We start from the raw sequence: 22,221 nt of genomic DNA, 5'->3' as shown, positions 1-22,221 counted from the left end.
GTGTGTGTGTGTGTGTGTTCCTAAAATATAAACATACCTGCTCAGTCTGTGTAATGTTACCAATATGTATGTTTTCTGTGTTTACTATTTTTTATTGGCTAACCAATTGGTACACTTTTCCCTGGAGATGACTGTTCCTCTTGCTCCTGACACTCCTTTGTTGCCTGTGATTCTTTGTGTAGGGTAAAGCCTCCTTGTTGAGTTCTTGCTTAGGTTGTCGTGTTGGTGAGACATTATGGCTGTAGCTTCTGACATTTCTGGGAGATAAAAAGCTCACAGCAAACTGTGATCCCCTGGTTCTTTCAATCTTTTTACTCCCTCTTCTGCAATGATCTCTGAGCCTGAGGTGTAAGAGTTATTTGCAGCTGTGACCTGAATCTTGATGGGTGCTTAGTCTATTTCTGCTTGACCATGAGTGAAAGTGCAGTGTCTCTTTGGCTTATTAGATCAACATCTGGTGTCAAACATTTGCTTGTGTTGTAGGAATCTTTCTGGAATAAACACTCCAACATCCATTAAAGTGGAAGAAAGGTACTCCTGGGTTATTCACTGCTTAGAACTCCACAAAGCAGAGATGAGGCTCTCTCCTAAGGCAGCAGTTCTGGAAGCTTTCAGTTTGGGAAGCTGCCATGTGTGATGGTTGGGATTTGTTGACATCTAGTCCAAGAGAAGCAGGTTTATCTCCTGACATTAGTGCTGCCTTGGAGCTTTTCCTGCCAGCCAGGAGGCCCTGATCTCACTCCCCTCCTTTCCCTCCTTTCCCTTCTTCCCCTCCTTCCCTGGACAATCAAGGCCATATAACTCTCCTCTTATGTGTCATGGCTGAAACATAAGTCAGATATGAGCTTTGAGAGAGCTGTATGAGGACCTCATGTTCCAGACAGCATACCAGAAGGTAGGGAAATAAGGACAAGTGTGGACTTTTTACAGAGATGTCAAGCAGGCCTCTTTCTTCTTTGAGATCCTGAGCAGGATGAATACTCCATACTGAAGTTTCCTTTCTCCAGATGTCAGGCAGAGTCACACAACTTTGCATCATTTAAAACAAAAAGCAATAAACTTAGTTGCTTTTGTTTCCTGGGCAAATATGTTCCTAGATCCATTACTGGGGAAGCAGCCCTTCCACCCCAACCCCCAGCCAAAAAAAAAAAAAAAAAAAAAAAAAAACTCCCAAAACCTGCTAAGTTTTATCTCCTCAGGAAAGTGGCTCCAATTACAAAGCTTTGTCCTGCACTCTCTTCAGTTTCCTACTTTTGTGGCCCTAGTGTTTGAACTTAGGACCTTGAACATTGTAGACATTTACTCTACCACTGAGGCCCATCCCAGCAATTTAGCCAACCTCCTTCTCCCGAGTGCTGGGATTACAGGCTTGTACTGCCATGCTGGCTTTTTGGAGGGATGGCGATAACAAGGACAAGACACTCGTCCCTGAGCTATATCCCCAGTCCCCAAAGAAAACTTACTTAAAAGACAGTTTTTGTGAGTTTATTTCAGGTTTTCAGAAAGTTCAAACACAGATCTTACACAGGTGACCCTTGTATTTTAAAATGTCTTTCTAGCTAAATGTTCTGTGCTGTTTAAACTTGGGGATCTGGAAGACATCTTTTTTTTAAGATTTATTTATTTTATGTATATGAGTGTTCTATCTGTGTTTACATCTGGGATGAGAGGGAGTCAGTTCACATTATAGATGGTTGTGAGCCACCGTGTAGTCACTGGGAATTGAACTCATGACCTTTGGAAGGGCAGACAGGGCTCTTAACTACTGAGCCATCTCTCCAGTCCCTGGAAGACATCTTTGTAACTCAGAAGTTTCCTGCAAGTTACGGAAGACCCTCTCACTAATGACGAACACTGAAAGGGAAACACCCCTGTGCCTGTGGATGGCTTCATATAAACCTCTTGACTGTGTGAGGTGAGGGACCCGCTCAAAGGTAGGAGTCGCTCACCTATCTGACTGTGTTCCAGCAAGGATGCGATCGCGTTCTGTCTGTAGGATGAACGAACGCCTCATTGGAGCAGACAAGAGATCAGAAGTAACTGGCTGGAGAACTGGCTCCGGTGCTCACGCTTGTTACAGAGGACCCAGGTCAGCTCCAAGTCCCCAGTCAGGCTGTAAGTTCAGCTGCAGGGAATCCGATGGTCTCTTCTGCCCGCCCCGCCCCCGGCAGCTGCACTCACATGCACACGCCTCTGCACAGATTACACACACACACATAACTTAGATAAAATAAACCTTTAAAACATAGGGTTAAGCCTCAGATGTTCTATCTCTTCGGGAGTTGATTTGGTTCCTGGGACCTCTCTGTGCATTCTGGGACTCAGCATGTCACAGCTGGACCACTGTGCAAGCGCCCAGGGCAGTACCCTGGCGCTGCAGCTGACGCCAGCCCCTCCCAGAGAAGAGGGTGCACAGGGACGCTTCTCTCAATGGGTTTTTCTCTGCAGGCTCCGGTGCTGTCTTTCTGGCCTCTGCCTTGGGGCAGTCAGCTCAGCAGTTCTTCACAATTTCCCAGCAGCCATGCTCCCGGACTTGCCAGTCCGTACCACAGAGATGGTGGGCCTGCTACTGTGCCCCTGTTGATCCATTATGAAGTTCCTTCAGGGACTTTTCATTCTTGGTTTTTCCTTTTAAATATGTGTGCCAGAAGAAACTATCGCACCTGGTTTATTCCATAATTCCTTTGTATAGTCAGAGCAAAGCACCTCAATACAATGAAGGTGTTCATCGAGAAGTCAAACTTTGTTTACCTCGACCACCTGTTCATGTGATCCTCATACAAAGACAAGGGAAGTAACTTGGCAAAAAAAAAAATCCTGCCTAAATATATTTTTTGCTGAGAATTCAATAACAAAGCAGCCTGACAATCAAGCAGCTCGCCACACTTGGCTGTCCTGAAACTTGCTGTATAGTCCAAGTCAGCCTCAAATTCAGAGATATGCCTGTGTCTGTCTTCCTGAGTGCTGGGATTAAAGGCATGTACCACCACTGCCCAGCCACAGTGCTGGGATTTTTATGTAGGTCTCTGGAATCAAACTCAGGTCCCTGTGTTTGTAGGGCAAGCTTTACAGAATTAGTTACTCAAACCCCAGACCCATTCTTAGTTGTTAATTTTTTTTTCTAATTTTTAGTGGCACAGAAACTAGGTAAGTTATATTTATTATATTATATTTATTATATTATATTATATTATATTATATTATATTATATTATATTATATTATATTATATTATATTATATATTACTGGAGGCGAAGCAGACTTTCTGTGTGCTAAGTATGTTTCTTCTCATTACAAATTTATTCCTTGTTCCGCACTGATTGCCAGTAAATGATCACAAAGAAAACTGCAGCTATAAGGGCATGATTGGAGGCCATTGGTTATTTGAAAGTGTTCCATCCTATTTTGGTTTTAGGAGCTATATGGTGACCACATGAGTGAATACAGTATAATTAACAAACAGACTGAATATATTACTTAGTGTCAGGGCTACTTAGTGGGGAGCTAAAAAAGCCACCATGCAACATCTAGGTGATATGAAGCAGACAGAGCCAGTGATGGGAAGTGACCACTGTCCCAGGACTGTGCTTAGTGAGGCAGAGGATGCCCCACCCTGTCAATGAAGAGGAGCCTAACCCTGAACATTCTGGGATGTACTAATATATGTGTGCTGTTCGGGTGTCGTTGGAGGTAATTATAGGTCTTATTAATAAAAAAATAATACTTAGGGAATAAAGCTAATATCCTCACCATTCAAGAGTTACACTATCTCTTTGAAAGAAGGGTTTACTGATGTGTGTGTGCGAGTGCACACAAACCAGGACGCTGGATCTGGCGGAGCTGAGGCAAGGAGCATTCCCAAGACGCCAGGCCTGTTACACAGTTGCTGGGATCTGAACTCTGGTCCTCGTGATTGAGCAGCAGGTGCTCTTAACTGCCCCAGCATCTCTCCAGCCTTCCATTACCTTCTCAAGGGGCAGATTATTTCTCTGTAAAAGATGAGTTAATCTGGACACGAGGTTAACTGTCCTGAGTGAGTGCACTGTTGACGATGATGGCCATGCAGCTATGGAAGTCAGTATTCTCTTCCTTGATATGTTTCAAAGATCAGCTAATTGTGGTCTGAGTGTGCCCAGATTTCAGTGATCAACCACCACAGGAACTGTTTTGGTCTGTTGGCTATCTGGTATTACCGTCTCAAATTCGCAGTGTACAAACACAGCACACTGGTGTTCTAACGACTGCAGCAGCTGAGCATGGGGTTTAACTAGTTTAGCGCTCTCGAAGGCTTCTGTGCCGTGTCTCTGACCTGCAGGGACATACGTGTCCCGTGAGTCAGGTGCTGATGGCCGAGGGAGTTACACAGACGAGGGGAGGGGCAGTTCTCATGGCAAATATGGGCAATACAAATGGTGCTGATTTCAGTGATGGCTGTGATTCTGATAGGAAGCTTTAGGCTTTGGGAAGTTATCCTGCTCTGATGATAGGCATGTATGGGAATGTGGGATAGCTTCTCAGATGTCCCTGGACTGCCACTTGTGTTTCTGTAGAATCGTATTGGTCTGACTGAAGCTTCCTCGTGGATGTTTCCTGTGAGAAACTTCATCCCTCAGACGGGTGAAATGACAGGTTTAAAGTGTCTCCAGAGGAAGTGATTTTTCTTCATTATGCGTTTCCTGTTGTAATTGCATATGGGTAGTTAGTGGCAAAGAGCTTGAGAATTTGCAGTTGGGGCCCTTGATTCTTAACTACTGTGTAAATGCAGACTCTGTCTGCATGGCTGTGGTTACCTAGCGGATTCCCACAGAACAATTTCAACCTGAATTCAAACTTAGTCTCCTCTCCTCTTATGCTGAGACAAATCCATCATTTTTCTAAAAATACAAAAAAAAAAAAAAAAAAGACTAGAGGAGTCAGGGGTTTGATGCCCATCTGGAACCCTGGCATTTGGAAAGTTGAGGCAGTAAGATTATGAGTTGGAACTAACCTGCGGTGCACAGCTTTCGAGTGCTTCTTTTCCTGGGGAGAAATGAAATATCATCGCCTGAGATAGGACACTAACAAAGCAAAGAAGTGATCTTACCTAAGTCTTTCCTGGCAGCCCTGTGAGGTTATTGGGGCTCTACAGAAGCAGAGCGAGGGTGACTCCCGGGAACACAAGAGTCAAAAGCAGCTGCATCTCTGAACATTCCCTCCCCAGCGTGGGTGAGATCATATGGAAGCTGAGTGGCTGGAGCCCCACCCTCAGTAACCTTCTACTCTCTATATATTCTGTGCTCCCAAGACCACCTGCAGCTGAGGGGCAGGTGACACAAATGGCCAGAATTTCAGATAAGGGTTCTGTGCTCGTCACTACTCATGAGGGAAAATGTTAGTGTCCTCTGCCTGGCCAATGCTGTATCGCTTTGCTTATTTCATTGCTGTGCCAGTGGACTGGTCACCGAGGCAGCCTCTGCTGCACGGCCACCTAGGCCATGAAGCATGTACACCACACTGGAAAGACCTCATCTCAGACAACAAAACCATATTCTGTAGTTACACCTTCATTAGGCGAAAACAACATGAAAGTAAAAAAACACCCACAGCAGTTTATGGATCGTAAGTTAAACAAACAGCCTGTCTCGTTTCTGCTCATGGAACCCAGTAGAGGGCATTCTGGGACCATTCTTTGTAGGCAAATGGATTCCTTTCTGACTTCCATTGAGTGGAACAGGGTCCTTCAGCTTCAGCTTGAATGAAAGCCCACCCGGAGACCTTTGTTGTTGTGTTGTCAGGAATAGCACAGCTCTGGTAAGCACTCTCTGTGAGGTTTATTGCACCCAGTAGCCAGCTTGTATGGAGTCATGTCAGGACTCATTGAAGCCCAAGCTACCCTGACAGAAGTGAAGTCAGCCACACTGGGAGGAAGAAAGCCAGTGACCCTGCCCCAGGATAGGAAGGACTGGCTTTACCAGTTAGCTCAGCAGTTAAGAGCACTGGATGCTCTTTCACAGGACGGGGGTCCAATTCCCAGCACCCGCATGTAGCAGCTCACCACTGGCTGTAACTGCATTCCAGAGGATCCATGGCACCAGGCACGCGGTGCACATAGCTGTGCATGCAGGGAAAATACCCGTGCATACAAAACAAGTCTCTAAAAAAGAAAGAAAGTTCCAAGGGCAGGGGCTCAAGCGTTAAACACTCAAGCCTGGAGGTCTGAGTTCCTTCCCCGGAACCCTCGAAAAGGTGGAGGGAAAGAACCAACTCCACAGAGTTTTCTTCTGACCTCTCCTACACCCCAAAACCACAATATGCACACACACAATAATATATTTTGTTTAACTACGAAAGCACATCAGGGTTTGGAGATAAAAGGCCAAAGAGAGCAATGCCAGCACTCATGGAGGCAGAGACAGGCAGATCTCTGTGAGTTCAAGGCCAGCCTGGTCTACAAAGCGAGTCCAGGACAGCCAAGGCTACACAGAGAAACACTGTCTCAAAAAATAAAACAAAACAGAAAGGACAAAGAGAAATCAGCACGAAATACTTAACTACAAGGGTTTTTTTTTAAATCCTCATAAAATATTTCATTTTATTTCAGAAGTCAAATAAGTCATAATATAATGTAAAATAAGTCTATAAAAACTCTTTAATATTAAATGATTGAAAATTACAGGACCAAAAAATAAAAATATAGAAAAATAATGTGCTATCTCTCAAGTTAGTGGCTCTGCTGTACATGATACAAATAAAACAACTTTATGGTGTTTTTGTTATTTTATTAGTGCTTCCTATTACCCTGTACTTTGCACAATCTTTATATCTTTGGGATGAAAACAAATTATTTTAAAGTGTTTAACGCTTTCATATTAAGTATTCAATGTAGGAAACACCTTGCCATTTTTGTTCTGCACAGCTGTAGCGAGCAGACTGCCCGCTAGGCGGCTTAGTGGGAATAACTATTGGAGAGGACCCCGGAAGCTTGAGTGAGTCGCTACAGGACACGCAGAGGGTTCTCCTGAGCTATGGTGTGCATTAGTCTAAGCAGAAGGCTTGCCACGGATGTCTCACCCAAGCAGAAGTGGTCCAGACATTGCATCCTGCTATTATCACATCATTGCATGTTGGCTGTCTCTCCCCTCCCTCAGAGGACCAGTCCTGAGGGATAGTCAGCTCCTTTCAGCCAGGGCAGCTTCTGAGGAGGCCTCTGTTACACACCCCACACACCCTAGTTGCCTTATGCAAATACATCTAACTGAGGGCTCTCCCAGCCTTGCTTTCCCATCTCGTTTTTCTTGCAGCATGAAAAGCTAAGAAGATGATACTGTTTGGATGCTCGGTTAAAGGGAGAAGAGCACTCAGCTGCCTGCTGGCCCCATGTTTTCGACTCTGAAGGATCCTCCTGCTACAGACTCCTAAATGCTAGGATTAGAGGTGTGAGCCTTTGTGCCTGGCTCCAAGAATCTTATCTAAATGGATTACTTTCACAGTACTTTTCTCAGTTATTCATTACTGTGAAAGTTGTTTGTTTTGGTTGTGTTAATGTGGAAAAATAATGTTGAACAAGATTGGACTGAAGTGCCGAACTTAAAAGCATTCACAAAACTAGATATAAACATTGTTACATTTGCTCAAATGATAATTACCAAAAATGACATTAAATTATGCCCCTGTGTGCACGACCACGTGTCAGAAACACAGTTAATGTACGGAGATGAAAACAAGGCGTGCATTTTATGAAGAAAATTAGATATTTAGACAAATGCAGGGTATTGATTTTCATTTTCAATTTATGTTTAAGCATTTTTAACTTAGTAAAGCCTAGTAGGGTGCATAATTTTCTGGCTCCAGCACCACATGCCTTTCAGCAACTCCAGAAGCATGCTAAGAGCAGTTGCTTTGCTTAGACAGAAGGCACAGTCGCTCTCCCTGCGGAATTTTGCAGCTTGTTTCCCACAGACTCCGGTGGTGACTGTCCTGCTCCGCCCCTGTATCAGTGGCTCGGCTTGGTTTGGTGTTATTGAGACACGGCCTCATTATGTAACCCTGGCTGGCCTGGAGCTTACTCTACAGAGCAGGCTGGCTTCATATGCACAGGGATCCTCCTGCCTCCGAGTGCTGGGATGGAAGGATACCATCCGACACCAAGAGCTTTAAAAAACAATTTAAATTTATCTTAGTGGTGTGTATGTTGGATTGTATGAGGTTATGCATACCGCATGCACACAGGAGCTGATGAAAGCGGAAAGAGGATGTTGGATTCTCCAGGACTGAGGCGCCCACAACACAGTGTACTCAGTTTTAAACACAGTGTCTCCATTCAAGCCAGCTGTTAAACAGACTAGCCTACGTCATTTTGAATGAAAGGAATGGCTTAGCCAAATAGGGTGAAAAAAATTGAGCTTGATGTATTAGTCAGGGTTCTCTAGAGAAACAGAAAAAAAATGATATATTTATATATAGTCTTAGTTTAGGTTACATTTCTGTGAAGAGACAGCATTAACCACAGCAATTTTTTTATGTTAAATATTTATTTATTCTAACTGCATGTGAGCTAGCAGGCCAGAAGAGGGCACCAGATCTCACTATAGATGCTTACGAACCACAATGTGGTTGCAGGGAATTGCACTCAGGACCATGTGGAAGAACAGTCAGTTCTCTTAACCTCTGAGCCACCTCTCCAGCCCTACAGGAACCCTTATAAAGGCAAACATTTAACTGGGGCTGGCTTACCGTTTCGGAGGTTTAGTCCATCCTATCATGGTGGGAAGCATGGTGGCATGCAGGCAGACACAGTTCTGGAGAAGGAGCTGAGAGTTCTACATCTTGATCCTCAGGCAGCAGAAGGGGACTAGATTTGTTTCACACTGGGAGTACTTTGAGCATTTAAGATCTCAAAGTCCGCCTCCACAACGACACACTTCCTCTAACAAGGCCACACACACCTCCTCCAACAATGCCACACCTCCTAGTGTGGCAAGCACTCCCTATGCCAAGCATTCAAACACTTGAGTCCATGGGAGCCATGCCTACTCAAACCATTATATATATATGCATATATATATATGCAAATGTGACATGTATATCCATGATCTATTAGGACGGTTTACAGGATATAGTCTAGCTAGTACAACAATGGCTGTCTAAGGAAGGTCCAAGAATCCAGTAGTTGTTCAGTCCACAAGACTGGATATCTCAGCTAGTCTTTTGGTAGACACTGGAATCCTGGAAAAGGAGGCTGTAGTGCCAGTGAAGGAACGGACTTGCTGGTGAGAGGAAGAGCAAGCAGGCAGAGAGCAAAAGCTTCCTTCTTCCACATTCTTTATACAGGCTTCCGGCAGGTGTAGCCCAGATTAAAAGCAGGCTTTCCCACCCCAAAGATCTGGTTAAAAGCAGGCCTTCCCACCCCAAAGATCTGGTTAAAAGTGGGTCTTCCCACTTTGAATGACTTAATTAGGAAAATGGCCCCTCCCAGGCACGCCCAGTGGCGGGGTTTCAGCTAACTTGGGATGGACTGAAGGTGACGGCCAGGGGTGGACATTACACCCTGTTAACGCCTCCTCCTGAAAGGTTTCCACCTTCTCCTGAAAGGTTTCCTCGACACAAATGAACAGTCTTAAGTCTGCATGCCGCCCTGAACTGCTGGAGTGGGCACCTTACAGGATATTTTGGGAGATGGGTCTACAAATTAAGAAAAGACTGACATCCACGCCATGGTTCATAAACTTTGGTACAAAGTACAACTCATCAAAGTGTGAAACTGTGTTTAAAGCCTCATTTTCCTATATGGGAAATGGCGGCGAACCTGATTCACTTTGGGACTTCTGAGTTTTTGGCAGCAGGGTTTCCCCATGCGGCCCAGAATGGCCTCAAATTCAGAATCCTTCTGTCCCTGCCTCCACGCCCAGCTCAGTAGCCTGACTACTTCAGCAGGAATGCTCACTTGCTTCCCTCACATGGCTCCTTTGCTGGGGAGGAGTCTTCCAGAAAGAAGTTACTCAGAAGTCTGACAAACTCTAATAAACATGGCTTCCCCTGACCAAATCTAGTTGGCCTTGGAGGCAGAACAGCAGGCCCAAGGGAGGTTAGGCAAAGTGCAGAGAGCTGATAAGAGCCTGGAGTGGTTTGGGTTTTGGTTTGTTTTATTCTGTTTGGTTGGGGTGGGGGCTGTCCTATGCGTGCTAGGCAAGCACTCTGTCATGGACCAGTATCCCCAGCCCTGCATTTTACTTTTAACTTCGAACCTGAATTTCATTCCAAAGCCCAGGCAGGCCTTGAACTTGAGCTCGTGCTCTCTCGGCCTCCGGAGCGGCTGGGGTGCCAGGCCTGCCTGCACCACAAGGTCTATCCTGTGGAAAGAAGAGGCAGCTCATACCCAAATACCCTATGAATAGTTCTGCTTATGTCTCCACCTACCACAAAGCACCAGGTCAGAATTTTCTGGGCAGCTCTTCTTTGCAGGAGCCTGAACATCCTGTCTCAGAAGTTTGAGGTGCTGAGTCAGGACAGGAATGGCCTCCTCCACTGAGAGGTCCCCCCAGCCGCACCTGGCATAGTGTCTTAGATAATGTAGATACATGTACAAAAGCAGTAGGGTGGGATTATTCAGGTGCTACCAGAGCCTCAGAAAATTAGTTGATATAACTGGACTCGGAACCACATACCAACTGGATTGCTTTCATGTGACTCTCTTGAGGGTAAACCAAAGAGAGCCAGATACTGCCAATGGAAATGATTCCCGTATAAACCCGCAGCAGGAGGCACCCACACCTACTACTACAGAGAAACATCTGCAATGTCTGGTTCAAAGTCGTCTAACTCACAGGTGCTGCTCAGTCACACTGGAATGTTCTTGAATGAAGCAGACACTCCTTTATCCTTGTTGGTCTGTAAAAGGAGAAAAGAAAAATACATTCCTATATTCAGTCCCAGCATTATTTTTTTTTTTAAGATTTATTTATTCTTATCAGGTCACAGAAGAAGACAATGCAGCCACTTCTGATGAGACCTAATTGACTAGGATCAGAAGGAAGGAAAAGAAGACCTCCCCTATCAGTGGACTTGGGGAGGGGCATGCATGCAGAGGGTGGAAGAAGGGAGGAGGGAGGGAACCACAGGGGGGATACAAAGTGAATAAAGTGTAATAAAGAAAAAAATAAAAAGAAAAAATTAAAAAAAGATTTATTTATTCATCATGTATACACTCTTCTGCCTGCATGTGTGCCAGCACACCAGAAGAGGGCACCAGATCTCATTACAGAGGGTTGTGAACCACCATGTGGTTGCTGGTAATTTAACTCAGGACCTCTGGAAGAGCAGACGGTGCTCAGAACTGCTGAGCCTTCTCTCCAGCCCCCAGCGTTATTCTTAACTGTCTGGATTTTGAAATAGTGATGTGTGTAAGTGTGTGGGGTGGATTGATTGGCTGACTGATCATTTGATTCCCTACTGAAGTTAATGAGCTTGTGTGTCTTACTCAGCATTGCCTAACCCTGCTAGAGGGAACCAGATCTGACCCTTGGGTCCGGTCCTCAGCTCTCATTTTGTGGTCCTGTCCAACACTGCAGAAACAAGCCTACATTTCACTCCTGTCAGCCATGGGTTATACCGGCTTTCCCTGTCAAGCAATGTCTACCCCATGTGAGATGTGACTGTTCCTGAAATGGCTATACTATATGAGGCCCTGCATGCCTGTAGAGTCCTTGAACGCAGACAGCAGAGACAAGAAGACTGTGAGTTCAGGCCTGTCTTGGATGATAAGGAGAAATTCTTTTTTTTAATATAATTTATTATTTTATGTGCATTAGGTGTGAAGGTGTCACACTAAATACACATTATAGACAGTTGTGAGCTGCCATGTGGGTGCTGGGAATTGAACCCCGGTCCTTTGCAAGAGCAGACAGCACTCTTAGCCACTGAGCCATCTCTCCAGCCCCGTAAGGAGACATTCTTAGAAAACCAAGAGGAAAAAAAGAAAAGAAAGGAAAAACAGCTAAACATCAAATGTGCAAAATGTCTTGAGCTGAATATTCATGAGGGCCACTGAATATTCACAAAGGTCACTGTCTGAAGCCTCTAATCACATGCTTTAAAAGGAAAGACAGTCAGTGTGCAAATAAGTCAACCTGTAAACCAGGGTAAACTCGGATCACAGACAAACGCACGCATTTCTTTAAGTTGTTATTTTCTTGAATAATCATTTACAAAACATTTAGAGTCCTTTTAGAAACAAACTTTTAAAAAAATGTGTAAAGAAGAGATTTTGATTTATGAGATTCAGTTCCTGGGGAAACTTTAGTGCCCAGAAGGCCTAGGTACAGAACACGACTATGAAAAGCAACAAGCCTAAATAATAGGGCCGGTTTAAGGAGGTGACATACTTAAGGAGGCCACATACTTGACAGGTACAGACAGTCACCAGGAAGACCAGGCAAGGGCCAGCCCAGCCTCACTGGTTGTGAAAACAGGCTTGTGTTTCTCCAGCACTCAGGATTCAGAGCCAGGGCTTCAAGGTGATTAAAGCCCTGGTCTGGACCGGGGAGCTTGAGCTCCGCAGGGGATGAGTGACAAGAGCAACTGGGGTGAACTATGCTGGGAAGTGAGACCTGCCTCAGTGTGGACCCCTGGTGGCCATCTGTGTCTCCACAGCTCCGAATGAATACGCCCACAGGCACATCCGGCAGCCTTCCCTACTCCCATCCACTACTTTGCCGGATGGGAGTGGCCCCTGGAACTTGCCCTGGTGTCCTACAAACGTGACAGGCCAGCCTTACCACACCAGGTGACTTCCTGTGAGGCGTGTGCGTGCATGCGGGCACAGCGGGGAGGGTGGGGAGCAGAAGAGCCTGTGTTGCCAGAGTCCTACCGGGCACAGCCTTCCCTGGTGGTAGCGGTTACAGTCTCAGAGCAGAGGCTGTCGTGGGCCGCGGCAGCCCTGCAGTGAGGGCTGCAGGTTAGTGTGTGGGGGGGGGGGGGGGGGGGGTCGGGGGCTCCCTGGAGGGGGGGGGGGGGGGGGGGGGGGGGGGGGGGGGGGGTGCATTCCAGAGTCACTGTAAAGAGGGTGAAGATGTCTGCGCTGCCAGCTCAACTGATTCCCTCCTGCCTGCTTCCACTGACCAGGCCACCTGTGGCTTCTGGGATGTCCAAAATCCTCTGTGTAGGGTAGCTCCAGGTAAACACACAAACACACGCACACACATGGTCTTATGGCTTGTAGACTAGTTGTTTTCTATACAGTGTTTTAAAACATTCTTAGTGTTAGCTGCCCACCTCCCAGCCCCCTACTCTGCCCACATTTCTAGCCCTCTCTCCTCTAAGCCTCCCCCCACCCACTATTACTCCTTTCCCGGTCATGCCACCCAGATTTTATGAGGCCCCCACCTTAAGATCTTTCTTCTCCCTCCTCACAAATTGTCCCTTTCCAATTTCCTGGATTCTATGGATATTCTAAATTCAATACACAGATCTAGACTTAATGCTAAGATTCACATATGAATGAGAATGTGTGTCATTTGTCTTTCTGGTTCTGGGTTGTCTCTCTGTTTTTCCAGCTCTGTCCATTTACCTGCAGATTTTGTTTTTCTTTATCGCTGAATAATATCCATATATACTATGAATATGTACCACGCTTTGCTCATCCATTCCTTAGTAGGTGGATATGTGGGCTATTTGCTCCTGTTTACATCCCAGATGTTGTGAATAGAATTAGCTACACATGTGGATGGCAAATAGAGACCTGTGGCTATATGCCTGGGAATGGTATAGCTAGGTCGTTTGGTAGATGTGTTTCTAGTGGCCCTGATTAGCACTCCTACCAACAGTGAATACTGCTTTCTCACATCCTTGCTAACAACACTGCAAAGTACTTTTTTAATTTGTATCTCCCTAATGGCTAAGGATGGTGAACACTGCAAAACATATTTCTTTGCTACTTGCAGCTTTTTTTCTGAGAGTCCCTGTTCAAGTGCACACTCCCCTTTTAAGTGGGTTGCTAGTTCTGGTGCTTCGTTCCTTAGTTCCTTGTACACCATACAGGTAATCCTCTGTCAGATGTGAGCCTGGCAAAGTTGTCTTTTTCTTCTTCTGTAGGGGGTTTCTTCAACTAATTGAGAGTTTCCTTTGCATACAGAAGCTTTTCAATTTCATGAAGTCTACTCTTCGTTATAAGCTTTATCTCCTGGATGACCAGAGTGCTACTCAGACACTGCTTACCTGAGCCTGGATCCCAGGAACTTCCACCATTTCTTCCAGACGTTTCAGTTCTGACACTGAGATCTGTGATCTATGAACTAAACATTTTTATTTCCTGGCTTATGCTCCTGAGAAGAAACTAATGGACTTTTCAGGCTTAAACTCTGCATGAAAATCCACCTGCAATCAGCATTCCCCAAAAGCTCATTATGATTCAGATGTGGGGTACGCCCTGCAGCCCTCAGCCTTAGAATCCCTAGGGGATGGGCGGAAGTCTTGCCTGTGTTCCTGTCCTGGGGAGCTGCTGACCCTCACGATCAGAGGATCAGTCCTGAGGTCCTGAGGTGCAGTGGCACCCTCTCTGCCCCATGGTGGCAGGGCACAGCATGGGCAACCTGGAGGCCCACTGCTTGGTCTAACCCTTCTCTTTCTTGTCCCCCATTTTGATTCCTACTAAGAACTCTTCTGATAAAAATGTTTCACACATATACACACACATGTCCACACATACACACAACCCACACATACATACATCTTCACACATATATATACATACACACATAAACGCAGACACATACACATGCATACACACATACATGCTACACATACACACATATAAACACATGTGCATGTACTCATACACACACTCACTCTCACACACAGGCACACTCGTAGTCATATGTACAGATGTATGCATTTACATCTCTAACAAAACAACCTTTTCAAGCCACGTCATTGTTCATAAATTTTAAAGACACAAAGAATTCGTGGTCTCCATCTCGTACTTCATAAAGAAAAAAATGAAATAAATCATTTTGCACGTAACTCGAAAAAAATACTTCAGCATATTCGCCAAGTTCAACATTAAAAGTTAATGGTTTATCTTTTTTAGTCCAGCATGACTGGAACTCAAAAATTTCCCACCTCAGCCTTGAGTTGTTAAAACCAGGCGTGTCCCACCACACCCAGCCCATTTGGTGATTTTAGAAGATATGTTGACATATCTTTTAAACAAGAGCCGGTGTTAACTGCAGGCCTTGTGTGTGCCATATGCTTCGTGTGTATCTGAGAAATGTTCACCACAGCCCTGCTGCTCCTAGGTAAGGAAATGGAGGCAGAGTTAGCCAGTGTCCTTCATCGTGTTGTGATATCATGAGGGACCACCATGGCATCAGCTGTTGACACAATAAACAAGGGAAGAGGCAGCTGGGTCCCTGCCCTTGGTGGGACCTCCTCCTCAAGGGCAGCAGTGGTCTTTACCACTAAGCCATCTCTCCAGGCCTCCATGGTTTTATCTTGGTTGTAAGAGCACTCTAGCCTTTACTTCATGGTGAGGCTGCATGAGATCATGAGCTTAGCTGGGGCAGCGGCCCTGGAGCCAGCTTTACAGGCAGTGGGGGGAGAGCTAAATTTTGACAAAGATTCAGTGGTCAGGGAACTGCTAAGCCATGAGCAGGAACAGATTAAGAAAAGAAAAGCCTCAAAACCAAAACAAAATGAACACTAGTGAAGGGTCCTGGGGATGATCTTTGAGAGAATAAGAGTCACAGGAATTGCTCTGATCTGAATTTGTGAATGGAATTTTTCTTTGGATTTGAACTCTTCTTAGTCATTCCACTTTATTATCTAGCTTCTCTTCAGCACCTTGAAACTCAGTTCCATATTTTTTTAATTTATTTTCATTTTTTATTTATGCAGCATTCTGTCTGCATGTGTGCCTGCACACCAGAAGAGGGCACCAGATCTCACTATAGATGGTTATGAGCCACCATGTGGTTGCTGGGAATTGAACTCAGGACCTTTGGAAGAACAGCCAGTGCTCTTAACCTCTAAGCCATCTCTCCAGCCCCTCAGTTACATATTTTTAAAGAGACCAATATTTGCCTTGAACCCAGAGAGGAAGCCCCAGAAAGATGGTTTCTGCCCAGGACAACTTCAAACACAGAAGAACTCATATTTATTGTAAGGACACAGGACAGACCAGGACACCCAGTAAGTGGCCTAAGTTTCCTGCCATCCTTAATGGCTTTGTTTGGAAAGGCAACAATGAAAATGCCACAGCAATGCTTGGATGCTGGGCGTCAAGGGGGTTGGCCCTGTTTGGGATTTTGAAGAACATTTTGTCATTGGCGTTGAGAAAAACAACAACAACAACAAAAAAAAAAAAGTTAAAAATTGAATACTGAACCTGTAGCTCTGTCTGCAAAGAGCCTTTCATTTCATTCTAAATTTTAAGTTCTTCTATTGCAGAAATAAGTTTAGGTACTTCCTATTAAATTCCAAGTTCCATCCCCAGGACTCACACTATGAGAGGGGAGAAACAGTATTTCCTTAGTATGTTGAAGATAATCACGAAGGAATTTCAAAGCCCTAGAAGTGGGGTAGAGCCAGCAGCCCTGTGAGTGACCCCAAGAATCGTGACGTGCTCCGTGAGCCTGTGTGGGGACAACGGCTGGGGCTGCAGCTGCATGAGACACTTCTCTTCCGTCTCTAAGGTCTGGCTGAGGCTGCAGTGCTTTTCTCAGAAACAGAGCACGTGTTCTCTGTGACCCTCACCTTTGCCCTTTAGAGTAACAAAGGTAGAGCAGGAAAGAGCACAGGATCCCATAACCCTCCTTTTCCTCAGTATGTGACGTGTGTGTGTGTGTGTGTGTGTGTGTGTGTGTGTGTGTGTGTGGGGTGTGGGTGGGTGGGTGTGTGTGGTGTGTGTGTGTGGTGTGTGTGTGTGTATGTGTGTGTGTGTGTGTGGTGTGTGTGTGTGTGTGTGGTGTGTGTGTGTGTGGTGTGTGTGTGTGGTGTGTGTGGTGTGTGTGTGGTGTGTGTGGTGTGTGTGGGGGGGGTGTGTGTGTGTGTGTGGTGTGTGTGTGTGTGTGTGTGTGGGGTGTGTGTGGGGTGTGTGTGTGTGTGTGTGTGTGTGTGTGTGTGACAGGCTTTCTGTGTGTAGCCCTGGCTGTCTTGGACTGGGCTCAAGCTCACAGAGATCTGCCTGCCTCTGCCTCCTGAGTGGCTGGGATTACCCATGTTCCTCACCATGCCCAGCACGACTCTTTGATATAATTAGTGCTCATTATTTTCTTCCCTCGCAAAACTTAGATGTTTTAACTTTGTAATATTTTCCCGAGTAGCCTCAATGCTGCTGCTCCCGAGGCACACGCTGCAGGGTGCACAACTTTAACCGGCACCGGAATCACTTCCCGAAAATGGTTCTCAATGGTTTTCTGACCCTGGTAAAGTGATGAACACATGCAGCGTTCTCCTGCAGCTGCAACTGGAGCCTTCATCCTTCCTTCCTTTCTCATTTCTCTTGCCCCACGGCAATCTAATAGTATACTCACTTCCTTCACGAGCTGTGTCATTTCCCCCAGAACGTTGCACACTCCAGCATTTTGGGGTGAGAAGCTTGTTCGCTGTGTTGCAAGCTTATGCTTGGGTTTTTGTGAGCGAGATCTGTCAGGGAAGTGTGGCATCGGACGGAGCCTCTGGACCCGTGACCCATCTCAGATCCGCTCCATCACTTACTGCACACCAGGCACGCAGGCAACCCATGGCCCCTTGAATGCTCCCTTCACTGCTCAGCTTCCTCGTTGTGGGGGGTGGGGGTGGAAATGTCTCACTGCTCATGCTCAGGTTTTAGATACAAGGATGACAAACCATTTGTGCGTTTGCTTCCCCATTTCCTTTGTGGCTTGTGTTTCCTTTTCTCATCTGAGTCAGTCTGCCACATTGCTGGGGGGAGTTTCTTTGACAAAAAGTATGAGACATTTATAGGCAGCTGAGCGAAAAGGAATCTTGCCCTCATTTTGCCTGTGAAGAAATTTCCAGACTGTGAGTGGCAGTCCTATGGTGGCCATGAGTGACAGTTCCTATGGTGGCATGGGTTTCCTTGGCAGGGTCTGTTTCCACATCCCAGTGGCTCTGAACTTCATTATTTGGTCTCTTTCCATGGGGATATTCCAGCCTAGCACAGGAAGCCACTGGCATCTATAAGCACGGAACTTTCTAGTCACTCTCAAACAGAAAAGATGGGGGAACAGAAAGATAAGAACATTGCCTATTCCATGTGGACTGAACACCATCGAACCTTGCCACAGTCACATCCCTCAGTGCTCACGTGGGCCCTGATAGATCCACCACTCCACCAGGGTACCAAGGCACAGCAAAGACATGCTTTTGGATCTCAGAGCTCAAATCCTCCATCCCTCTGTTAGGCTCTTAACTGCTCTATCAAAGGCACAGAAGAGAAACCTGAGGCATTTAGCTGGAAGGCTCAGTCCAACAGATGGAACATGTGCCTGGAGCCATAGAGTTCAGTTGCCCAGAGACCTTCCATCATCCCCACAGAGACCTAAAATTCCACATTTAAATCTTTCTACAGTCACAGACTTCATACATGGCCATAAGCAAATTCCTCCCCTTATCTGCGCCTCAGTTTCTCTATTAAAATGGAGAGTTGAACTAAACAGATTTTCCCAAAGGAGATGCTTTGACGTCCTCCCTTTCAGTGCTGCCATTCTATGATCCCCCACCCCACCCCCACCCCTACCAAGCAGTTGGAGGCTTATTTTTAACTGCGCATAGATGTCTCTTACAAATTATCCAGGGTCATGGATTAGCCGAAAATACAAAAGCTTAATTTCCTCTGCTTGGCTACTGTTATAGCAATGATCAAAAGAGTCAAAGAACAAACAGAGCTGGCTTCAGAGAGAATGCCAGGATGGGCTGGGGGGCTGATCTCACCCGGGACCCCTTAGGCTCGGAACGCTGGGGTCTGTAACTCACCGCTGTGCTGGGCAGGGCTGAAATGAATCATAACATTTTGCGCCCTCAATGGAAGAGAGAAGAAAAGGAGCCGAGGCCAGGGAGAGTGAGCCTCTAGTGTTTCCCCAGTTAAATACATGTTTTCATTGCAGTGTGATGGCTTCAGAGCAATGAATGGCCACAATTTAGTTATCTTTTTGGATGGATGATTTTAAATGCTTGTTGGAAGCAGCTTTCATGAGACAGATTCTTCAAGCCACGACCCGGGGTGGAAGTCTCCGGGATGGGAGCACTCTGTCTTTCAGAGGTTGTAAAGGGCTTTGGGCTCTGGGATTCCTGATGCAGGCATTTCTGTTTCTATGATCCCTGCTGGCACACGCTCCCTCATTTCCATCCTTTCAGATTGCCATCAGATACCATGTCATAGGCCAAAAGAAGGGATTTAAGACCAGCACTGAGGGGAGAGACATAGAATCTTAACTCATGCCATGTTTATTTGGGGGCTGGCTATGGTTTGAATGTCTGTGTCTTCTCCAAGATTCGTGTTGAAACTTAATCCCCATTACAACAGGATTAGAAGGTGGAGCCTTTTGACAGCGATTAGGCCTCAGGGCTCTACCGTCATGGATGAGATTAGCACCTTCTCCCTCATGGATGGGATTAGCACCTTAATAAAGGGTCTTGAGAGATGGAGTTCAGCCCCTTTGCCCTCCCTTCCCTCCTGTCATTTGAGGACACACACTCCCCACAATGGACGTAGCAACAAGGGGTCTCTTGCAAGCAGAGGGCAGCCTCTCTCCCGAAACAAACCAGTGACCCATTTGTACACCTTCAGAAATGTGAGAAATAAATTTCTATTTTAAAAACATATTATTATATTTCTTTCTGCCCATGCAGCATATGCCCGGTTCTATGGTAGACTGAGGAAGGGTCAACAAGCAGAGACACTAACCTGTACTGGACAAATTACTAGAACTACCACCTTTCTCAGCTGGGCTCGGCAAAGCGAGGTGGCTGGAGGCAGTGCCCGGCCATGCTCCGGTGCCCTAACGCTTCTCAGTCTGCCTCCCATTCCAGGCACCAGGGAAAACAAGGTCAGTTCTTGGTCTTCGGCGCCATCCTGTCCTGCAGTCATGCTCCACCAGGCCCCAAAGCTACCCACTTGAGAGCTTTGTACATCTGTTCCAGAGATGAGTCCCAACAGGCATAAAACTCACTAAGCAGTCAGGGCCTTCTCTCCAAGCCAAGCATCACGAAGCACCTGCTGTTCACTGCCTTACTGTTGTCTCCTGAAGCCACAAAAGCCAAGTGCTTGTTGTGTGGGCACAGCACACAACAGAGTCTTGAGGACCTCTGTGGTTTTTCTTCTGTGCTGATTTTCTTCTCCACATTCTTCTCTGCTTGTTTCCGCAGCCTCAAAAGCTGCTTCTTTTCTGATAGTGGATCTTGGTCTTTAGGAAGGAGAACAAGAAAGGGTAGATTAGAACCAAACAACGGAACGTTTACTGAAGAGTGCACTCAGTGTAAGCATGCTGGGCACTCTCAGGGCCTCCTTCCTTTCTTTTTAATTATTTATTTCTCTTCATTTATTTTATATGCCTCGGTGTTTTGCCTCTGCATATGTGTGTGTGTGTGAGGGTGTTGGATCCCCTGGAACTGCAGTTGCAGACAGTTGGGAGCTGTCAAGTGGCTGCTGGGAATTGAACCTAGGGCCTCTGGAAGAGCAGCCAGTGCTCTTTTTTTTTTTTTTTTTTTTTGAGGCACAGTCTTCATTGGTCTCACACCAGGAGTCTTGAGGACCTCTGTGAACTTGCTGATTTTCTTCTCCACATTCTTCTCTGCTTGTTTCCGCAGCCTCTTGGCCTTTTCCTTCTGCTTCTCAAGAGTGGCTGTCACCACCTGGTACTTCCACCCAACCTCATGAGCCAGACGCCCCAGGTAAGCAAACTTTCTGGTAGGCCTCAGCCGCACAACCTTGAGGGCAGCAGGGACCACCATCTGCTTTTTCTTGTCATAGTGTGGAGGGCTTCCATCCAACACCTTGAGGTGTTCCAGGGCAGCCTGGCCTCTCTTGGTCTTGTGGGGCAGCATGCCTCTCACAGTGCGCCAAAAAATGTGGCTTGGGGCTCTGAAGTGATAGGGGCCACGAGAGGGGTTGGTGTTCATCCACTTCCTGAGAAAGGCCAAATACTTTAACTTGTTTCTGTAGAAGTTTCCAGAAATGTTGATGCCCTCACAGCGTACAACCACCACCTTCCGGCCCAGGAGTACCTGCTTGGCCACAATGGCCGCCAGGCAACCGAGGAGATGGTCTCAGCCATCTAGCACTAGAACCTGCCTCTCTGCCATCTTCGGCAGCCTGGGAAAGGCCAGCCAGTGAGCCATCTCTCCAGCCCAGTGCTCATTTTCAATGCAGAATAAGTCCTCAAGCGGGCTATGTCCACCTGTGATTCCACAAGAGGCTGTCACCTTACTGGGAGACATGGGCTTGAGTTGTAGGTTTTATTGACTATTCCTGTTGGCTCTAGTTCTTTGTGAGTCCTGGTAAATTTAGTGCATTGGAGTCTCCAATCAAGAAACTTAGCCATTCAGATTCTCCAGCATGCAGGTTGCTAGACCTATGTTTAAAACACTTAAAACTCAGGGGATTCCTGGGAATGCTGACTTACTGGCCCTGAATCTCAAAGAGGAACATGCCAGGAATTTGAAAATACTAAGAAACTTGGAGGGTTTTTTTTTTCCATGCTATAATCCTAAGCTATATCATGACTTGAATAATGTGTTATTATACACACACACATCTCATCTCCTCATCCATACCATGTGGATGATAACAGAACTTACCTTTGGGGACTGCTCTGAAAGTACAATAAGAGAATATTTAATAAGTAACAGTCATGATTCTTGACCTGGAGACTCAGTGCATAGTGAGTTTTAAACCTCATGCTGGGAACCCTAGAATATAACTTTGAACATGTCTCTACATATGCAATGAGATATCATGCAACCATAAAAAGGAAGGAAACCTAGACACAGCCCACCATGTGAATGAACTTTGAACACACTGTGTTAATTAAAATAAGCCACACACTGAAAGTGAAATGCTGAATGATTCTGCTTATGTGACATACCTATCACAGTCGAATTCATAGAAACAGCAGAAATGGTCATCATGGCCTGCAGGGAAGTAACAGCTTTTGTTTACTGGATATGAATTTGAAAGATTAAAAGAACAAACATGGAGGGCTGGAGATATGGCACAAGAGGGAAAGCGCTGGCCTGCTTGGCCAGGTA

General features: G+C 46.0%; 1 protein-coding gene across 1 annotated transcript; it reads right to left on the bottom strand.

The window, feature by feature from the left end:
• Window positions 1-4,193: 4,193 nt before the first annotated feature.
• LOC129668065 (60S ribosomal protein L13a-like) lies at window positions 4,194-21,276 on the bottom strand (the record flags this gene model as incomplete). Its single annotated transcript, XM_055595818.1, is given in 3 exon segments — window positions 4,194-4,309; window positions 20,208-20,378; window positions 20,712-21,276. Coding segments are annotated over 3 exon segments (852 nt in total), but the record flags the coding sequence as incomplete, so codon positions are not given.
• Window positions 21,277-22,221: the final 945 nt, after the last annotated feature.

The sequence above is a fragment of the Psammomys obesus genome, unplaced genomic scaffold, assembly GCF_907164565.1.
Source record: "Psammomys obesus unplaced genomic scaffold, mPsaObe1.curated_primary_1811, whole genome shotgun sequence".
Lineage (NCBI taxonomy): Eukaryota > Metazoa > Chordata > Mammalia > Rodentia > Muridae > Psammomys > Psammomys obesus.
Note: the sequence above shows the minus strand (reverse complement) of the source record. Positions and strands in the feature narration are given on the sequence as shown.